General features: G+C 41.4%; 1 protein-coding gene across 4 annotated transcripts in view; it reads left to right on the top strand.

Moving 5' to 3' along the window:
* TTC7A (tetratricopeptide repeat domain 7A) overlaps positions 1 to 19,850 on the top strand; it is a gene marked incomplete at both ends in the record, with an annotated part of 170,378 nt that overhangs the window by 100,077 nt on the left and 50,451 nt on the right. For all 4 annotated transcript variants that reach the window (XM_080340821.1, XM_080340822.1, XM_080340820.1 and 1 more), the window contains 2 exons: positions 14,327 to 14,443; positions 18,003 to 18,100. In XM_080340821.1, the coding sequence (XP_080196947.1) occupies positions 14,327 to 14,443; positions 18,003 to 18,100 (215 nt within the window). The remainder of the gene's footprint in view (positions 1 to 14,326; positions 14,444 to 18,002; positions 18,101 to 19,850) is intronic.

Raw genomic sequence — 19,850 nt, 5'->3', positions numbered from 1 at the left:
GGCTCTGTTAAGCCTTCCAGAGGCAAAACTGCCAATCAGGTCAGCAGAGAGCCTGAGCACTTTCAGTTGCCTTGGAGCACAGAGCTCTGCACAGTGACTTTGGATATCCTTTCAGCAAGGCGCTTCAGGAAAGGTGTCGACATAACAATGCAAATCCAGCGCCTTCAGTGTGGTGGGAATGGCGAGGAACAGTATATCTGTGTTTTGGATATACTGCTTTAAAGAGGAAAGGAAGTAGAAATTAGATTGTGAGCTCTGAATTATAGCTGGCGTGCACAGTGGCCTTGTAAGAGGGAAAGTAGAAGCATACATAAATGCAAAGCATTTTTTATACCTAATGGTTAAACAGGGGACAGTTATAATACTCTTATGCTTTCAGGTTGACATCTGTTCCTCCCCTTCGGTCTTATTTCAAGGAAAAGCTGGTACATGCTGCTAACTTATCAGAAGGCAGAGATTATAAATATAGACTTCTGATTTATCCTACTGTGCTCTGATCTCTGGCTCTGCGGAGAGCTCTGTACTGAATTAACAGGATACGTGAAACAGAATAAACACGGGGATTTCATTGTGTCCTGCCAGCGTAAGTGAGTGTGAAGGAGGTTCAGTCCGGCCTCTTTCCATCCCCTACCGCGGTGCAGGGACGTGGGGCTGGAGCCGGGCAGCCCCCCGGGACACAGGCGAGAAGGGAGAATAGAAAGCTGTTCCCTCTGGAAGGCTGGGGCTTGCGAGTCATCATTGCTTCTGTTCATTTCTTCGATTGCAGGATCCCTATGGAAAAACTGAACAGGTTTATAGTTTTTATATATTTTTTTTTATTTTTGGTGAGTCGCTGGGAATGTTTCAAGCAAGTAATTACTTTTTTTTTCTTCTTTTTTTTTTTAAATTTAATTTGCAGACTAGAATTCTGCAAATGAATGGTGTACTTAAAGGGATAAAATAGGAAGTCAGCTGGTACAAGCTGATCAACCCGCACTGACCCCGCACTTCATTTCTGTGTTTATCTGGTGCATGCTCATTTTTAGGGAGTTGAAGACAGCCTGCTTGAGCTTTTCCGACTTGCAGCTTGGGTGCTAGATCCCCAGCTCATTTAAAAAGGTGAAAATCCATTCATTTCAGTTCAACAGAGCTGATTTCCTTTGGCTGACTGTCTGGCCCTGAGTGTTTAATTCCTTTTACCTGTTTCATTGCAGCTGTCAGCTCCAAATGTTGGAATAGAGTTCTGTTTTACAAAGCAGTGTGGTGTTAAAAATATGTAAAGGTCAGTGGTTGCTAAGTGCTGGACTGTTTCTCAAAAAAAAAACCCAACCTTCCACTAATCTGTGGGTGGAGAATCCAAAAGTAAATCCAAACCCCCTAATCCTATCACCTGCACTGTACTGTATGAATGAGACTATTTTTCAACAGTTAAGCTTGTTTTCTTCTGTCCACAGTTAAATTATATTTGCAGTTTTGCTCTGAAATGTGTTCTTACGCTATTATTAAAACAAGACCAAATATTGCTATTTTTGAGCATTTAAAATGCAATAACGATCCATATTTTCCCAAAGGATTTTCTTTAATCACACATGTGGTGCTTGGAATCTATAACATTGTGTCATCATTTCTCAGCACATCTGGAAGATCTGTCACATTGGGGTGTAATAGTTATTACAGAAAAATAATCCATTAATCCGATTTCAGGCTCAATCTGCTATGGACCCTCTCTTTTTTTTAATTTTTTTTTTTTTTTTTAAACCATGCATGTATTTCTCACCTTTTTCTGAGGCTTTTTGTTTTTGTTGGCAGTTCTAATTGAAATTTGTTAGGTTTTTCTGACGGGTTGAGAGGCTGCTGGTTTCTCTTTGTTACTCATGAGCAGTGACTCAGCTTATTTGAACGCTGTAAGGTGCACCTGCTGGAGTTGTGCGTGTAACAGAGAAGTTACCATTTCCAGCAAAGCTAAGAAATCAAGCTTCGCCTTTAAAATTCAGCCTTCAAGATCCTATATTAGTTTTCAGCTGAACTGGGCACAGCTCTCTGCTAGGAAAACCTTGTGCTGAAGTAGTAGTCAAGGATGCAAGCTGTGGGGCTGGATTCTGTAAGCAGGCAGTATTCTTAGGTTGATGTATATAGTTGGGAAACTTTTAGGAAGAAAATCTTGGAGGTGTTTTATGTTTAATTACATTTGTGCCAAGAAAACAACGAATATCACAGTATCACAGTATGTTTGGGATTGGAAGGGACCTCAGGAGATCATCTAGTCCAATCCCCCTGCCAGAGCAGGAACGCCTAGTTGAGGTCACACAGGAACATGTCCAGGTGGGTTTAGGTTAAACTGAAATGCTTAAGGGGCTGCGCACATGCTTTAATGCAGAGTGTCTTTACATACATTGAAGAAGCTGGATTAATTAAAAAATACAGTCAGTTGGACTGTGCTGCCAGTGTGTATTTAAATCATGGTGACCCCTTTCAATATGACTGGAAACATAGAGAGCTGTTCACTGTCATATCCTGGGTCTGATTTTGTCTCAAAGTAATGGTTAAGGGGAGTTATCACGACATTAGTTCAGCCAGCTGGCCAGAGATCTGTGGGCAATCTGGGCTGTGTGGGAGGGAACAACACGACAAAAAGTGCCAAAGCCCATCTGCGTGGCCTGAAACCTGACAGGATTAAAGGCCGCGAGTCCTGACCCTGCTATTGGCTTTGCACAGGGTGAAGGAACTGTAATGTATGTTACAAGGAAATTTAGTGCATCTCCAAAATCACCATCTGTGGTGAAAAAGCAGGCCGGCACTACCATGAATACAATTTTGTCTGTCTGATTTTGGTAAGTCAGGGTGCTGTGTTGAGCCAAACGATAAGCACAGGTTTTGTTAGGTTAACTATGCCGGTGATGAATGGAGTGAAGCTGCAGCAGCACTATGTTCAGCACATCTGGCTGTTGAAGGATGGAGCTGTGCACTGGTTGCTAACTGCTGATTTTAGGTCATAGATTTTAGGTACCAACTCTGCATTGAGGGTCCTGCTGCTGTGCCTGCACTGTGTTCAGCTGGGGCTGACACAGACTGCACTTACATCATGGCTTGGCTCTGCAGACGTAGACAAATATGATTCCTGCTGGTAGCAAAATAGCCATTTCCTTCTCTGAGATTTTCTTCGGTGAAGCTAGCAGTTTTCTGTCTATTAATCGCCACACATCTTTTGTTCTTGATTATGTGGGGTTTTTTTCCTGGAATGACTTTTGTTTTTCTTCACTTCTTCCACCTTTTAAGCACGTCTTTCAGGCTGGCATAGAAAACAGTTCTTCCATATCTCACTGAACAAGCTCGTCTTATAGAAAGCACTGCATCTGAACTGTCGTAACTATATGGTGGGTTGTCTTAGCCAGAACATAGGTTGAAACGTGCTCACATGTACCCCAGAACCAGTATCCTGTAGTGACCTTCAGTGGTTTCTGACAGGTAGATTACCATGTTTTTCACCTCTGCTGAGACACACAGATGGCACTAAATATCGACAGACTCTGGCCCTTCTTGTGTTTCTCACATTTACGCTTTGTCTTCTGCAAAGTTAAGCAGTTAGAAGAGATTCTCATAATCCTTCTCATAAAGAACTGGATCTACCAAGGTTCTTAAGCACACACGTAGTTTTAAACAGAGGAATAAGTTACTTCTTGTTGGCTTTAGCAGGACTACTCGTGTGCTTAAATATAAAGGCCTTTTATAAGTGCTTTGCTGGAGTGGTGCCAAAGTGGCATAAAATATATTGCCCCAAAATAAAATAATAGAAGGAATGAGGGCTTTTTAACAACATTGTCTAATGCATTTCAAAAAAAGAAAAGCTTATTTTGCACTAAGCCTACCCTTTTTATACCAAAGCTAAATTTTGTGTGGTTCTAATTTACTAATGCAGTGGGGATGTGATGCAGTTTCAAACTGTTTGCTCCAAGTATTGGTAAGACACAAGATTCCAAAAATGTATCATGTTGGGTAGAAATGTTTTATTAATCCTGTGGGAGAGTTCTGCTTTACTAGATTTTGTTGCATAGTTTATACAACGATAACATAAGTACAATATCGCTTGTTATTACCTTGGTTAATCAGAGGATATTTCGCTCTGTTTTAAATATGTGAATCAGGTTTCTGATATGGCTTTCCAGACAGAAGGTGTTGTTCTTGGTTGCAGATTGAGGTGACTTGGAGGTTGTCAGATGTTACTTTGTTAGCCAGAGTCCTGGTATCCTTCCCTCAAATAGCTACCTAGACTGTGTGTTGTAGAAGGTTTTCTGGAGAACACAGCAGTTAGGAACCACTGGTGGAGCATCCAGTTCTGCAATCTATGGGGACGGGAATTATAGACAGCATATTAAGTACTTCAGCTTTGTCCTGTTAATGTTCTTTTCTTGTCTGGCAGGATCTCAGCTCAGCAATTAGAGACCCTAGGCCTGGTTTCCTTTTCTGTTTCTGTAAATCAAGAGTTATTCCAGTGGTTCTGACAGCATGATAGTTCTCAGCTCTGCCTTTCCAAATGAATTCCCATTTAATCAGCGCTGGTGGGATTTATGTGGGGGCACATCTGATTAAATTCTGAAGAATCTGGCTCAACATATGAGAAAATGTTTTAAACGTGATGTTAACGGAGGAGCTCAACCTGCTTTCCTTCCTGTCCACAGATAACTCTGGAGTTGAGAGCACCGGTATTAAGAGACTGAATATAAAGGATTTGGGGAAGGTGATGATGAAGAATCTAGTTCTCTGAATGCTTTGTAAAGGTCATTCCCCTTATCTGCTCTGCAGTTAGAAGAATTGAAGCACGGGGAGCTGAAGTGACTTGCCCAAGACTGGCCAAGAGGCCGTGCGAGAGCAAGAAAGCAATCATGGCTCTTCCATGTCCCCTGCCCAAGCTGTAGGTTATTGGCCGTACTTCCACCACAGGTGACAGACAGTCGCCACGGGTTTCCAGTACACCCCTGAGATGGTATATTGCAGGTGTCCACTTCCACCCATAAATGAAATACTGCACCACAGAGTCACTTGTGTATTTTAAGTGCCAGGGTGCTCAGATCTGCTGGAAAGCTATGCGCTGAACTCCTGCTGAATTCGTGATTAACATTAAACAGGACGTAGAGCTCTAAGCTCCTAGCCCTGGATGCTTGAGACCTCGGCCTGGTTCTCAGATGTGCTCGTGCAGTGTCCAGTGCAGTGGGGAGCACTCTGTGTAGCTGGAGCCTGTCAGAGAAAAAGCAATTCACAAAACAACGTGGAGGGGACAACTGCAAATTAAACTTAAGTTTAACATCTTCTGGAGTTTTGCAAGGGAAAGTCTAATGCACTGTCCTTACAGAGGGAAATTATGAAGTAGTTGTGTAAGCACTCCACGTAGCAAAACCAGGAACTTTTTTTTCCAGATTTTTATTTAAAACATACAATTATGAAAATTATTTTTGTCATTATTCAGGCAAGATATGGATCAAGGTGCATATGTTTTGTGACCACCCAAAATCATTTTGTTTCCAGTTCTTTATGAGGATGAGAAGAAGATAAAAACTCTTTTTGGATGTATAACCCAAAGGATCCTATGTAACACAGGGGTTTTATCAGCTCTCCTGACAATTAGCTGGATTCCTACATTCTTAACAAAAGGAAAATGCCACAAGTATGGGATTCAAAATGAATAATATAACTAAACGGAAAGGAGACGATCCTTCTGATCACCCTTTTTCTGTGCCTTTGTTTCTTGGGTATGACTAATTATGGCTTGATTCTGAAGAAAGACTATCAGTGCCTTTTTTTTTCCCCCAACAAATCTGCTTGATTTTTGTTTCAGCAGACTGTTACTTAGTTGTTTTTCCTTTAAGGGACAACCTGCCTGGGTTTAACAGGTAAAGAGGGTTTGTTACAAAACCTCCTTCCAGCCTAAGTGGCAGTTTCTGGATGGGCCACATCAATATTGACGCATATTTTACCTCTGCATCACAAGCGAATCTAGTGGAACCGAATGCTGAGATAGATGCATGAGGTTACTGGACTGGGTGCAGATGTGTTTGTCATGGGAAGAGGTCCTTGTGTCTATGCAGAGATATGTGACGCAGTCCATCAGCAGGACCTTCACCTGCGTGCCCGGAGGCCGCTCTGCCACCATGCACGAGCCGCAGCTCACGGGAGGAGCCAGTCCAAGGAAAAACACCCAGAGCTCAGCCCTGCCAGGGGCTGCTCATTTGTTTTTGCTGCGCAGTTCCTGACAGGCTGGGCTGCGATATCGTGCTTTCCAATTAACTCTTCTTCTCTGTCCCTCCAGCTCCCATGTGCAGGAGCCTTCTGTGTCACAAAGCGAAGCCTACCGAATTATCATGTAAACTTTTAAATAGTCTAGAATCTCTGAAACCTGTTCTCACCCTGCGTTGTGCTGTTGCAGTCGTAATTCATGGGCCAACATTATCTGAATTGCTGTTGTCGTGCAAGACTAGGGATCTGAGCAGGACATTCTTCTAAAGGAGAAGTCAGCTCTGAGTCTGCTGGTTTTCCTGGACCGGGAAGATGAAGTCAACAGTTCTTTGGACATGCCACCAGGCTGCTTGTTTTTATTTTTTGTTCATATGAGCAGGCAGCCATGAAAAAACAGGACTGTCTGTTTGTAAAAGTATATGATCAATTTATTTTTGTAGAGAAAGTGATAGACAACATGGCACAGCACGAAGTTATAAAAGGAGGTTGCGGTCAGCGCTGCTGGCGTTAATTTAACTAGAGAATGTGCCCTTAAATGGCAGGAGACTGCAAGAAGCACTGAGTTATTTGAGAACACAGCAACTTTGATGTTGACTTTTTTCAACAAAAATGCATGAGATTGAAAGCAGCTTTCCAATTGATAACATGACTAGGGCTTTAGCAGGTGCTCTAGAAAGGTTAATGAAGCCATAATCATTATGGCGAACGAGTATACGTAAAGTAATTGGCTTGTATAGGTGACTCACCACTGAAGCTAAACTCAGCGACTGATAAACTGAGCAGTTAATTCGTTGTGTAGACACTACAGTTCCAGATACACTGACCTCTCGTACCAGCAGATAAAACAAGACCAGACAATCTGGGTTATAAAAAGAACATGGGCTGCAGTCATATTTCTGTTGTATCGAAATGCAAGAATGGACATCCGTGATCAAACTAAAGGCTTGGCTGTCTTCAGCAGGGTGTGCGGTGAGTGCAGAGGGTAAAGTATGTAGAGACGTGGCATTAGGATGATCCTGCCTCTTGTACGTTGTCCCCATTTCTGTCAGCTGAGCGGTTCAGAGGCTTTCGGAGCCAGAGGTTGCATTAGGTTGTGTTTAATGCCCCCCATGGGCCTGTCATCCGTGAATTTATCTAATCCCCTTTTGAACCTATTATGTATCTGCTCCAGAACATCCTGTAGCAATGGGGTTTGCACTTTACTTTGGTGGTGTTTGAAAAAGCACTTCATTTTTTCATTTTAAATCCATTGCTTGATTGCTTTATTTGATATTTCTTCTTTCATTTTAAATAACACAGACTGCTTTGATTTCATGACCTTCTTTTTGCTTTTCATGATTTTATAAATATGTCATCTCTTCTCTCAGCCTGTTTTCCAGGCTGAGAAGTCTATTTAGTATCTCTGTATATCATAAACATTCTAAAAATTTGATCATTCTTTGTAACTCCTCCATCCTCTTTCAAGCTCTGTTAGATCAGTCTATGTCTTGCATACACCTGTAACCTCCTGTTGCACCTGTTACCTTAAAGGGGAAGACAATAATTCAAGAGCTGAGTGATCAAAGAGTTGGGGATTTGAATCCATGCCTCCCAGTCCCTCAGAGAGCATCCTTAGGCCATCCACCCTTCCAGGTTATGGCATTCCCCTGCTTTTCATTGGAGCTGATGGGGAATGTTTCTTTGAGGTTCAAAGAGGTGGAAGGCTGAGCTGGACTCTGCTGTCAAGCGGCACTTGCATGCTGCTCATCAGTCACTGGATAAAGCGCATTTCCTGTCCTTGGAGCTGTGACTAGAATTCTGGTTTGTCTCTCCAGGCAAATGTCTGTAAACACACAAACAGGCACACACATCCCGTAATTTAATGACAGAAAAAAAACAAAGTACAAATATTGGTTGCAGAAGTTCAGTATCTTCATGCTAATGTACACAATTGTCTCTGTGAATTGGGACATATTGCTGCTGGTTTTGGTGGGGTGTGTGTTTGTTTGTTTGTTTCATGTCATTTTGTGTGCAAAATCCAAAATAACCCAGCAGCTGTGGGTGTAGGTAGGCAAGTCTGAGTCAGTAATTAAAGACTTTGGGGAATGGTTGCCCTGATCTGGTAAAGCTCGAAGACTTGTAGATCTTTGAGCAGCTGCTGACAAGCTCTGGAAAACTGGAGGGGTTCTAAGCAGCCAGTGAATGGCAAAACATATAGATAAATTATTACATAATACTCATTATTCCTAATCCAGTCTCTCACCCTTGAAATGAATGGAATGTGTTACTGTTTGTCATAGTACTAGCCTGATTTATTGCTTGTCAGATGATAGGACAGAGATGTTGTGATGCTGTATAAACATGTAGTTAAAGGACTACATTTGATACTAAAAACTCCATCGGAAAGCAGCTTTAAAAAGTCACAGTAATTAACTGATTAATAAAACTTTATATAGTCCTATAGCATCCATAAAGTAGTCAATAGGTTATTACTAGACACAGCAACTTAGGACTTCTTCCACATATGTGCTTTTAAGCATTTATAGTACAACACATGCACATGTGGAACCTTCTGATAATTAGTATCAACTATTAAACCTCAGTAACTAGATTGTCAATGATAGGAAAGAGCTGCCTCTTTTCTTTGTGGGTAGTACTGAAGAACTCGAAGGCTGCGCGTGTAGCCATGTAGGACTGAGGGCTGGGTAGGCCTTCCATAGTACAGTTTCTCTTTTTTTGTCAGTGCATGGCACATTATAGTGATATTTATGTCATTTATACCATGGAAATTTCGATACTTGAGAAACCTAATTTTGAATTTTAAGAGCTTCATATTGCAGCAAAGTCATCTTTATACAGATTTTCTTTTTTCAGAGTTAATGTTACTGTGATAGATATTTATGTTTGCTTGTGGCAGAAACCTGACGTTACATCAGGTAATGGAAGCCTTTGCATACTATCCACGGAGTTGATAAAATGAAACCTGTTCTGAGAGGGATCTTGAGTCTAGTATCAAGAGTAAGCCCTGGTTATTTTCCATTGTTAGTGTCCCTAAGATGACACACATTACAAGAATGATTTGTGGATTTTTTTCTCTCTTTTCCTGTGCTTATGTAGTAGCAATTTGTAGGTTTGCTTTAGCCCAAATCACTCTGTTTTCATTTTCAGAGGCTAACAGAATTACCAAATACTGTATTGATAATCTCAGGGCTATTTTTATATGCTGAATCTGTTTAAGAGTCTGCTCTGCTTAACATTACAGGCTTCATACAAAAGTCAAGTAAAATGACATTAAGAAAACATAACAGGGTGAGATCTGTGCATACGTAATTTTTATTTTTACCCCTGAGAGTTGTGCACAGACACTGATATGACACAATACCTATTAGATTTATTTGTAGCAAGAGTTCTATCTGAGTAATAAAATGATAAGCTTGAGATAAGTGATGGTCACCTACCTCAATGTTTTCCGTACATTTTTATTTATCCGTTTTTGCTGTTACAAAATGTATTGAGAAATACTAACAGCATATTTCACATGCAACCTTATGTACTGATTTTATTTTCACCTTTTCATTATCATATTGAATTGCATTGTTTACTACTGTTGCCAGTATTTGATTCCTTTTGCCACTTACATTCTTCCCATTTACCTTTTGGTTTGGTTCATTATATTGCTGCACAGTAACGTGAAGAGCACTATTCCAAAGGTGGATTACCACAGCAGCTAACAGCGCTTGGTATCGCCAAGATCTGGAGATGTTGCACTGCAGACAGTTGCTGAAGTTGCATGACTGCCTTTTTGTGCCTGTGCTTTACAACTGGTGATAATGTTCTACTGAGACTTTGTTTTTATGAGAGATTTGCTTTTTTCCTATGTTTCTCCTGTTCTCTCTCCTGAGAGAGACAATTGCATCTTCATCCAAAGAAGTTTAGGTATACTTGCTGTAAACAGTAAGCATCAGAGTGATGGAAAGAACTTAATGTGTTTCTTTTTAATGTTTAACTGCAATGTTTAAATATACTATTTAATGATTGCAGTTGCCTGCAGATAAGTTAGCCCTTTGTATCCCTGCTAGTGTGAAAGGGAGAAGGAACCCTTAATATCTCCCTCCTGTATAGTAGTTTGACTATTAATAGATTCTTCATTCCTATATTCTATTTCATAGTATTATGAGTGATATCTTACAGCGTTCAAAAGTGTGGAATTATTCGGTTATTCAGCTGTTATAAGTCAAATGAAGCACTTGATTGGGAACAGCCAACAAAGATTCACCAGGGGCAAATCGTGCTTGACAAACCTGATCATCCTCTGCAGCAAAGTAACCTGCTCAGTTGATGTCGGGTGAGCAGTGGATGTTGTCTGCCTGGATTTCTCCAAGGCTTTTCATATGGTTTCCTATGGCCTCCTCCTAGAGAAATGGATGTTACAGTCTAGAGAAGTGTTTGGTGCCATGGGCGGGGAACTGGCCAACAGGCCATACCCAGAGCGTGGTGGTAAACAGCTGCTTCTCAAACTGGCAACCAGTGACATGTGGGGTCCCCCAGGGATCAGTATTGAGCCCAGCACTGTTTAACATCTTCACAAGTGATCTGGCTGATGAGATCAAGTGCAGCCTGATGAATTTTGCTGATGATACCAAACTGAGTGGGGAGGTAGACACTTCGGGAGAGCCGCCCTGCAGGAAAACCTGAGTAGGCTGGATGAGTGGGCTAACAAGAACCTTATGAAGTTCAACAGGGACAAGTGCAAGGTCTTGCACCTGGGAAGACGTAATCCAGGAGTGCAGCGCAGGCTGGGACCTGCCCGCCTGGTGAGCAAAGAGACCTGGGGGCCTGGTGGACAACAAGCTCAGTGTGAGTGAAGAGTGGCTGTTGCGGCAAAGAAAGTCAGTGGGGTGCTGGGCTGCATCGACAAGGGCTTCACCAGCAGAGACTGAGAAGACATTATCCCGCTCTGTAGAGCGCTTGTCAGGCCACACCTGGAATACTGTGTCTGGTGTTGGTCCCCCCTATGCAAAAAAAAAGGAGGACAGGCTGGAGAGGGTCCAGAGAAGGGCCACAGGTGATCAGAGCACTGGGAAGCCGCCATGTGAGAAAGGGCTGAGAGAACTGGGTTTGTTCAACCTTGAGAAAAGAAGGCTTAAGGGAGACCTTATCACCATGTTCCAGTATTTAAAGGGTGGCTACAAAGAAGGTGAAGACTCCCTTTTTACAGGGAGTCACATGGGAAAGATGAGAGGTAAGGGGCATGAGTTAATCCTGGGGAGTTTCCAATTGGATATAAAAGGAATTGGTTTTTTATTATGAGAACAATCAGCCACTGGAATAATCTCCCCAGGGAAGTGGTGGTTTCCTCAACACTGGACACTTCCAGGATTCAGCTGGACAAGGTGCTGGGCCATCTTGTCTAGGCCGTGCTTTTGGCAGGAGAGGCTGGACCAGGTGATTCTTGAGGCCCCTTCCAACCTGGGATTCTATGATTCTGTGAATGTAGTATGACTATTTTCTCCTCTAGGCCGTAGGCTCCTTGACCACCACTCTTATGCTACGAGGAGGGTCGTACAGTACTTTGGAAGGTCTTCCATTTTGAAAGTTTGTAGCAGTTAAAAAAATATTCTCCATGCTTAAGGTAGCATAGATTGTTCAGTGTAGTAGTTTCTTGAACTAGTAGAATATTTTTAGTAGATTAATTGCCAGAGGAAGGCGATGATGCAGTCTCACCCCTCTGCACAGCACAGTCCAAAGAAGCTCACTCATAAGCCTGTGTATCGAACCATGGCTCCTATCTGTGCATTCACTTTGCTTTCCAGATATTATTCTGTCTTGCTGAAAAGTCTTTAAAGACTATAGAATTTACTATGCACACAAGGTAGCTGCTGCAAAGATTATTTGCTTTGATACTTTTGCATCTGCATTTACTTATAAATCTCCATTTGACTAGTTTCAGCTTCCAACAAATCCGCAGATTTTCTGATACCTTTTATTTTGAATCGAAGACTCACAATTAGATACTTCTCCATGTAGATGCTCACAGGCTGGGGCAAAGTAATTTCCTTGCTCCTCCTCAGTTAAACCACATAAGCTGAGATTCTTAAGCCTATGATGAAATATGTTTTTCTATCCCTCAGCTCACTTGGATAACCTTTTTCTGAACCTTACCCCATTTTTAGTATTCTTTTGGAGTTAAAGAGCAAGAACTAGAGGCAGGATTGTAGTGTATTGCTGATGCTGTGAACAGGAATAACCACATCTTCCAGCTCTTACTTGACTGTGCTTCTCTATGTGGATGCTGAGGATTGCTTGACCTCGACTGCGTTGTTGTTCAGGAACTTCACGTTTGTGAAGCTATCTTTTGTAATGCCATTACACTCCAGGGTGAAACCTTCCATCCTTCTACTGCGTTATATGCTGCTTACTCCTAAGGGATTGATTCTGTATTCTGTGACATTAGAAGAAGCTTTGCTGTAATGAGCCCGGTTAACCCAGGGATACAGAGCAGCATGTGTCACTGGCCCGTTTCCATTGTTAACCACTCCTTTGAATTCAGTCTCATTTTTATTTTCCTAAGAGTGCATCCACTGTCATATTCTCTGTCCCAGCTAAATCAGTCCATGGATCTAACTTCAAAATAACTACCTGAATCATGAGGGCACTTCCTTTCAGTTAGGGCATCAGCATCTTTGAGAGCAGATGTTTTTATTAATGTTTGTTTTGTGTAGATCAGTAACAAGAAAATCAAAGGTAAATATAGACTAGGGATATAAAACAGTAAAGCACAAAGACAAATTCCCTTGATTATAAATCTTAATCTTGCTTTCGTAGCCTAGGTTTGTAGCTGGGGAATTTAGTTGGATGCTTGTCCTCTGAGGTCAAAGTGCAGCAGCAGCTATGAGCAGTTGGGTGATATTTTGGTGACTCTTCCCCGCCTCCCCTCTGCCACCCAGAACAAAACCAACCAAACAAACAAAAAAAACCCAAACCAACAAAAACCACCTAGTATTTGTTAGTGCAGAATGAGACTGCCATTTTAGCACTTTACTGTAGATATGTACCACAGTCTTGGCTGCAAATTTCTAATTATTGCAAGTAAAGGGTCTCTTATGTAGCTGCCAAGTCTTCTCTAACATCATCGATGCAGCCACTCTTGTCTCTTTCTAAAGCTGTTTGGATTCCCCAGGAGCCTGCAGGTCACATTCATAAAACTGTTTTTAGGATTTGTAATGTGTAGCTGTTAATGTATACATGTATGTACATATATGTGCATTCAGTGGATTGATTGCTAGCCATATCGAGCTAACTCAAAATGTCTAGATCTTGGACTTTATGAAAACATTTAAGGCAGAGAAGTAAATTTACATTAGTAAATAAGGAATAAATTCAATCATCTTGGCAATTAAAAAAAGATAAAATGGATGTTGTGACAGATGGTGTTAAAAGCCATGCTAGCAGCAAGTGGTAAGTTGTGTCATTGCCAAATCTGTCTCCTAACCTCTGCTTGACCTAATCCTGCTGAATTCCAGTGGTCTGTACAAATACCTATTCTCTAGGTATAAGAATAGTAGCAGCAGTTACACCACCTAGAACAAGAATGTACAAGGGCTATCAGCTGTCTTGCCTGCGGGCGTGAGGTGATCGCCAGCTGGGGTTAAGAAAACTCGTTTCCTTCCTGTGAGGCATTACATGATTGTCTGCGTATATTCAGCACGTTGGGATTTTTGTCTGAAATTTATTATATAAGCCAGTGCGATGGGAAGATGCCAGACTAAGAAAACAGTCTGGCATATGTGTTATGGCAATTCCTTTTTATTCTATTTTTAATGCTGTCCAACGTAAAATGAGATTCACTGTATGTATCACCTTGTTAGCTTTGCTTTGCGGTGCATTGCTTTTAACACTGTCCTGCCAGCTTTGTGACACAAATTTGACTGCAGCTGAGGAATATTGCTAATCCTTTCATCTCCTTGTGGGGAATCAAAGTTGAGCCAAGTGAAATGTTTTGTGCTATGGTGTTTTATTTTATTGCTACACATACAAAGCAAGTAAAAATGGTGGTTGCCAGGATCTCGCTAGAGTGATACTGATTCTCTACGTTTATGAGATGCCAGTAAAACAGAAGTTATTCTTTTTCATCTTGCAGCTTACTCTTCACCAAGGTAAAACTGGAATGGATACATAAAGGACCTGAAGAGGCTCTAGTGACATGCAGGCAGATGTTGCAGATGTGGCAGATGGTATATAATGTTTTACAGCACAGGTAAGCTTTTTCCACTGTCTGACAAGTTCAGATTTCCTCATAGAGATGCAGTTATCTTCTTTAATTGTCTAGATACTTAAGTTATTTTGCAAAAAGGGTAATAAACAGTACTGCTAAAAAGAAACATAATATTTCTAGCTGTGATTAAAAAAAACAACAGCAAGATTTTAATAGCCATGATTTAAAACAACAAAACAAAACCAAAACCAAAAACACACACACAAAAAAACCCCAAAAAACAAACCAAAAAACAGCCTCAAGGTTTTAAGATTGAAGTAGTTTGAACCAGGAGTTTCTGATCTGAATGTTTAAATGTCTAAACATTTCTATCCATATTCAAATGTCCAGAATGCAGAGCAGATATGTTTTTTTCCTTCCTAGTAGTCTGAGCATCCATCAGCTATTGTTCACAGTCTGCAGAGTAGCTGGCATCACCCAGGAATGTGTGGGGGTGACACAGTCCTGAACTGAGTAAGCCAAGGAGAAGCACACAGCCAAGACTGTCACATGCTGTGGTTGCATGCCAGTTGCATAGCCTGGTGCTAACTGGGCAGGGAGAGGACTGAAGGATTGTAGCATCTTTCTCCCTTCCCTTGTCCTAGTAAATCTGCCTGTAAACAGTTCACTGCTTGTTCCCGGCCTCTCATCTGCTTCCTCTCCAAAAGGAGAAGTTTAGAAAGTGGGGAAGTTACCAGGTTGGGTTTTGTTCCTTCCCACACCCTTTGGATATTGTCCCAGTCACGCTACCACTGTACAACTGTCTTGGGGATGTTATCCCAAGGCTGTATTTATCTCTTGCCTGTAATGGATGGACAGCATTCTTGCTGGCAAGTCATGACAGCAGACTGATGAAGCGTGTATTGTTCCACAGTTTCTGTATGCATTTACATAAGCTTTATAAACACCAGAAGTATATGTACAGAATGATGTGTGTCTATACCAAACTTGCCCTTGAGGGATTATTAGTAATTCCTTGTTGATTTAGCTAATGAGCAGCCGACCAAACACAAAAATCAAGATATTTATGTAACAGCAGAGAAATGGTCTCCTGCATGCTGGAATCATTGATTGCCTTAGTCTCTTTAGCTAGGGATTCAGTCGTGTGCCTCTCACATGAATAATCTTTATACCCAATGAGTAGTCCTTCATGAAGCTGATCAAATCCACGCTGAACAATTATTACTAAGATTTACTCTTGCAAGGGGGGGCTGCAAGCCTGAGACTGAAGGGAGTACATTGGAAAACAGTCAAATAATTTTGGACTGCATTCGGATCCCAAGCTGTGTTTTGGCTATTATACTTAAAAAACAAAGATGAGATAGATTTAGAGGCTTTTGGTAAGCTTTAGCCACAGAAGCCTAAACAAAACAAATTGCTTTGGTTTTGCTTTTAGAAACTCTAATAGGTATTTCACTGCTATTCCCAGTGGGGTTTTTTGGCTTTTTTGAAAAATACTTCATAAAGCATTTTCTGTTGGGAAGTACTGCTTGAGAGGTAACAAGAAAGAACTTGGCACTTGCAGTTTTACACTGGATTCAGTGACCCAGAAAGTCCTTTGTATTAAATTGCAGCAGTATCAACTAACAAATGTGTAAAATATTCCAGGTTGGGCTTGCAAAGGGACGTAAGGGGAATTCTTATCAGTGAGACTTGGACACAGACATTTTTTAGGGCCTCTTGAGAAAGAGAAGCCTGTATTTACACAAAGTTGAGAGCTGTTGCACCCAATACAGGTTACTAGTTCAGTCAGTAGCTAATCGCCCACACAATTAAATAGCACTTTAGTTACGTTTGATTGCATTTTTCTGACCTAAGTTTCCCACCTTTGTAACCTTACAATGACTCTGCTAGACCAGAGAGTCTTTCAGGGCTCCATATTTTCTCCCCAGGCAGCTATTCATATGCCATGCTCAAGTCCCATCTCGTCTTTTCTCTGATAAACCGGTGCCTCTGCAGTTGCTCACAATCAAGTGCAGTTGCTCACAATCAGGTGCTTCCTTCAGCAGTTTTTGTGATCATTTTATGTACTGCCTCACCCACCTTTCAAAAACGTGGGCAGTGGCGTGGCAACGTGTCCCGCTGTCAGCCTTTCCAGTGTCGTATGCAGGAGGCAAATCATTTGGCTACTGTCCCGTCTGTGGTGGTGCATGGAAAAGCTTTCTTGGCAGAAGGCCTCGTACTGCAGCTTTGAAGGAGCAGTTCATTTCCAGCCCTTCTCCAGCGCAACAAATAAAGCTGTTGCGAGGGGCTGTTTTGCACAATGCAGTCCGCTTGGTTTCAGGCTGGGATTATGGGGGTATCGGTGGGGAAACCCATGTGAAAGACAGGGAGGCCCACTCAAGGCCAGAGATTTGTGCGGAGTCAAATGCCGAAGAATTCGGGGTTCATTAACAAAAGCTGTCATGTTTGATCCCAAAGCCCAAGTAAAATGTTAATTAGCTGTTATAAATATGATTACCACTATGATGAACAACAGTAAGTGGCTTTTAGTCCTGTATTATTAGCTTGAAAGGACAAGACTTGGTTTATCTTTTTCTGTTATTTTCTGTGATAGCAGAATAATCATGGTTAAAACCAAATAGCAGTCCCAAGCTAATTTTTATGCTAGATTAATGCAAATTCAAGGGAATCCTGTGCAATCCCTACTAAAGGACTGATGGAACTGGAAGACGAGGTGTCCACAGCAGTAATTACTCTGTGAGAGCTTGTTTCCTTCGAGGAGTATTGGCCAAAAGCAAAGCTGCAGGCTTGGAAGTGTGCCAGAAAAAGTAGCCAGGGCAATCACTTTTCCCTTTGATATTTTGTCCCTTAATGGATGATGAGAGGAGATATCATCACCATCTGATCCTGGGGGCATGGCAGACTATGTGGTGACAGGAAGGCTCAAGAGATCTGCATTAAGTGATTTTCATTAGGCGCATGATTATTTTCTTTTGGAGTTTCCCTTTGGAAGACCTTTGCTGTGAGGACAGAAATCTAGCAGAAGAGCAGACCAAACAGTCTTCCTTTCATAAGGCTGTGCTGTGTGTTAGCTTTTATCTTCCTCCTCTATTTGAACAGAACAAAAGATGGAAGAGGAGAAAATAATTCCTTTGAAATGAAGAAATTAGCACCTGGGTGGAAAATCGTAATTGGTCTGTTTCAAAAAGATCAGCACAGCAGACCTGTGAACAAATCCTCTTGCAGACAAGCCCAAGGGATGGTGGCTCTTCCCAGGTGTGGGGTTGCTGGTTGACCTCCTTTGGGCTGTCTTCTAGCTGCCAACATATTTCTCATCCAGCGGTTTGCAAAAACCCCAAAAGCCAAATGGACTAATAGTGGCGTGTGCCCTGGAGCCCTTGCTGGGCACTATGTGTCTGAGCTTCCTCTCCACCGGCAGGGTGAGGGTGTTGAAACAACTCGTTCAATAAGCTTATCGCCTGCAACTGGAAGACTTGAGTTTTCAGTTCCAGTGGCAGCTAGATGAGACTGTTGCCTGCTTCAAGGAGAACAGTGTCTCTCCTCTAAAAGGTGGCCAGGTAACACCTTTTTTTCTTTTTTTTTCTCTCTCTCTTTACAGTGGCTCTGAGAAAGGAAGCAGCGTGACTGAAACACCAGTGATCAAAAAGCATAATGGACTGCATCTCACACTCCCAGATGCTCATGATACTGATTCTGGTGAGGAAACAAGATTTGTACTTTCCCATCCTAAATGCAAGCGTTTGTGAGAGAGGAATGTTTTATTTTCTTCAGTGAGATGGGGGGCTGCGTACATATGTGTTGCTGGGCTAGTGGGCAGGAGGTCCAGATCTGTCTCCAGGGCCATCTCTGTTGCAGAATATGTCACTGTAGTTTGTCTGTACCTTGGCTTCCTCATATATAAAACAAAGATACAGGTTCCTGCTTTCTTTTATAAAGTTCTCTGAGATGAGCATGTAAGTCATTGGATGGGAGTTTACTATACTTCTGCAAGAAATGTATGATTCAGCCTTTTTTTTTCCCTTCTCCTCCTCCTACCCCCAATTTAATCCTTTTTAGATGTCCTGATCAAGCCAGCTATTGCTGTGGGTTTGGAAAGCTGAGTGAGAGTGTTAATTCCTATTAGAAGGTGATTTGGTTTGGGATTTGTACATAAACCTTGTGATGCTGTTTTAATGGTAAATACACATTCACAGTAACAGATACAGTCAGATGGAAATAACGGAGACATCGAAGCTAATCTTGGCAGGAAGGGGAAAGGAGGCTTTCAGAGAGTGCTGCTGACTTGTGATTTTATCTTAAGTCTCATGATAGTTGATGCTTCCTCTGAAACCCTAACTCTCAAAGTCAGATGATTATGTGAGAAACTTGCCTTTTAATTTGGGTTTGTTTTTTAGGGAAGCAACTTTCTACCCTTGTGGATGTAGAGAAACACTTGTAGAAAAATGAACCTTTTAGACTAAGAAACTGGGCAAGATGAATACCAATGCTTATTTACAAAAATATACAAAAAAACCAGCTAATACTTAAACAAGTCTCATGCTTTGAGACTAGGGAACTAGGGTTTGTCTGAGCCTTAATCTTGAACATTTGAAATTGGTAACACTGAAGTCACATGCTCAGCATATATGGCTGAGATAGAGGACAAGTTCTTATATGTTGAGTACATGACTTGTATTAAATAATGTGTGTTTAACCCTCATTTACATCCCCCAATGGTTAAAAAGCATTACAAGGTTAGGTCTTGGGCATACAGACATTCAACCATCAAAACATTATTCACCGTGCCTGCTCATTTGTTTATAGTGTTAAAACGTTAGGGTCCATATTTACAACATTGTAATCCTACTGATTCTATACACACTTGTTTATGTAATTTTTAATCTGTTTATTCTGTTTCCAGTTCCATTTTATTACCCTTTGCTGAAATGAGCCTCAGTATTTTGTATAGTTTTCTCATTGTTTGTATGACAGCATTCTATAGTCATTGGCTTAATTAAAGAGAATAAGCCAAATTCAGCACAAGTAGATGAAGAGTATATATTAAATTAATATATGCTGTTTTGACATATTAAAAATTATCTGGAAAGGAGTGTGGAAATGACCAGAAAGTTTCTTGCCAATACAAAATCATTTTGGATAGTCATCACTTCAATAGTTGTGAAATATCCCCTATCATCTCTGATGCTGATCAGTAAAATGGGCTTTCATTTTCAGCAAATATAGGAAAATTACTTGGGAAACACTGTAGGTAGTTTGCAGAGTCCATCAGCTACTAGGCATTACTAGGAAAGCAACAAAAACCAAAAAAAATAATATTTGCCACAGTACTTCTGTTGTCCATCCAATTCTTACTGTGCTGCTGAAACAGTTTGTGACTGGACTGTAGGGCTGAGCCTGGACGGATCCCTGCCCCTTCAGCCCCAGCTAGTGTGTAAAAGGCATTCTG

Source organism: Nesoenas mayeri, assembly GCF_963082525.1.
Source record: "Nesoenas mayeri genome assembly, chromosome: 3".
Classification (NCBI taxonomy): domain Eukaryota; kingdom Metazoa; phylum Chordata; class Aves; order Columbiformes; family Columbidae; genus Nesoenas; species Nesoenas mayeri.
Note: the sequence above shows the minus strand (reverse complement) of the source record. Positions and strands in the feature narration are given on the sequence as shown.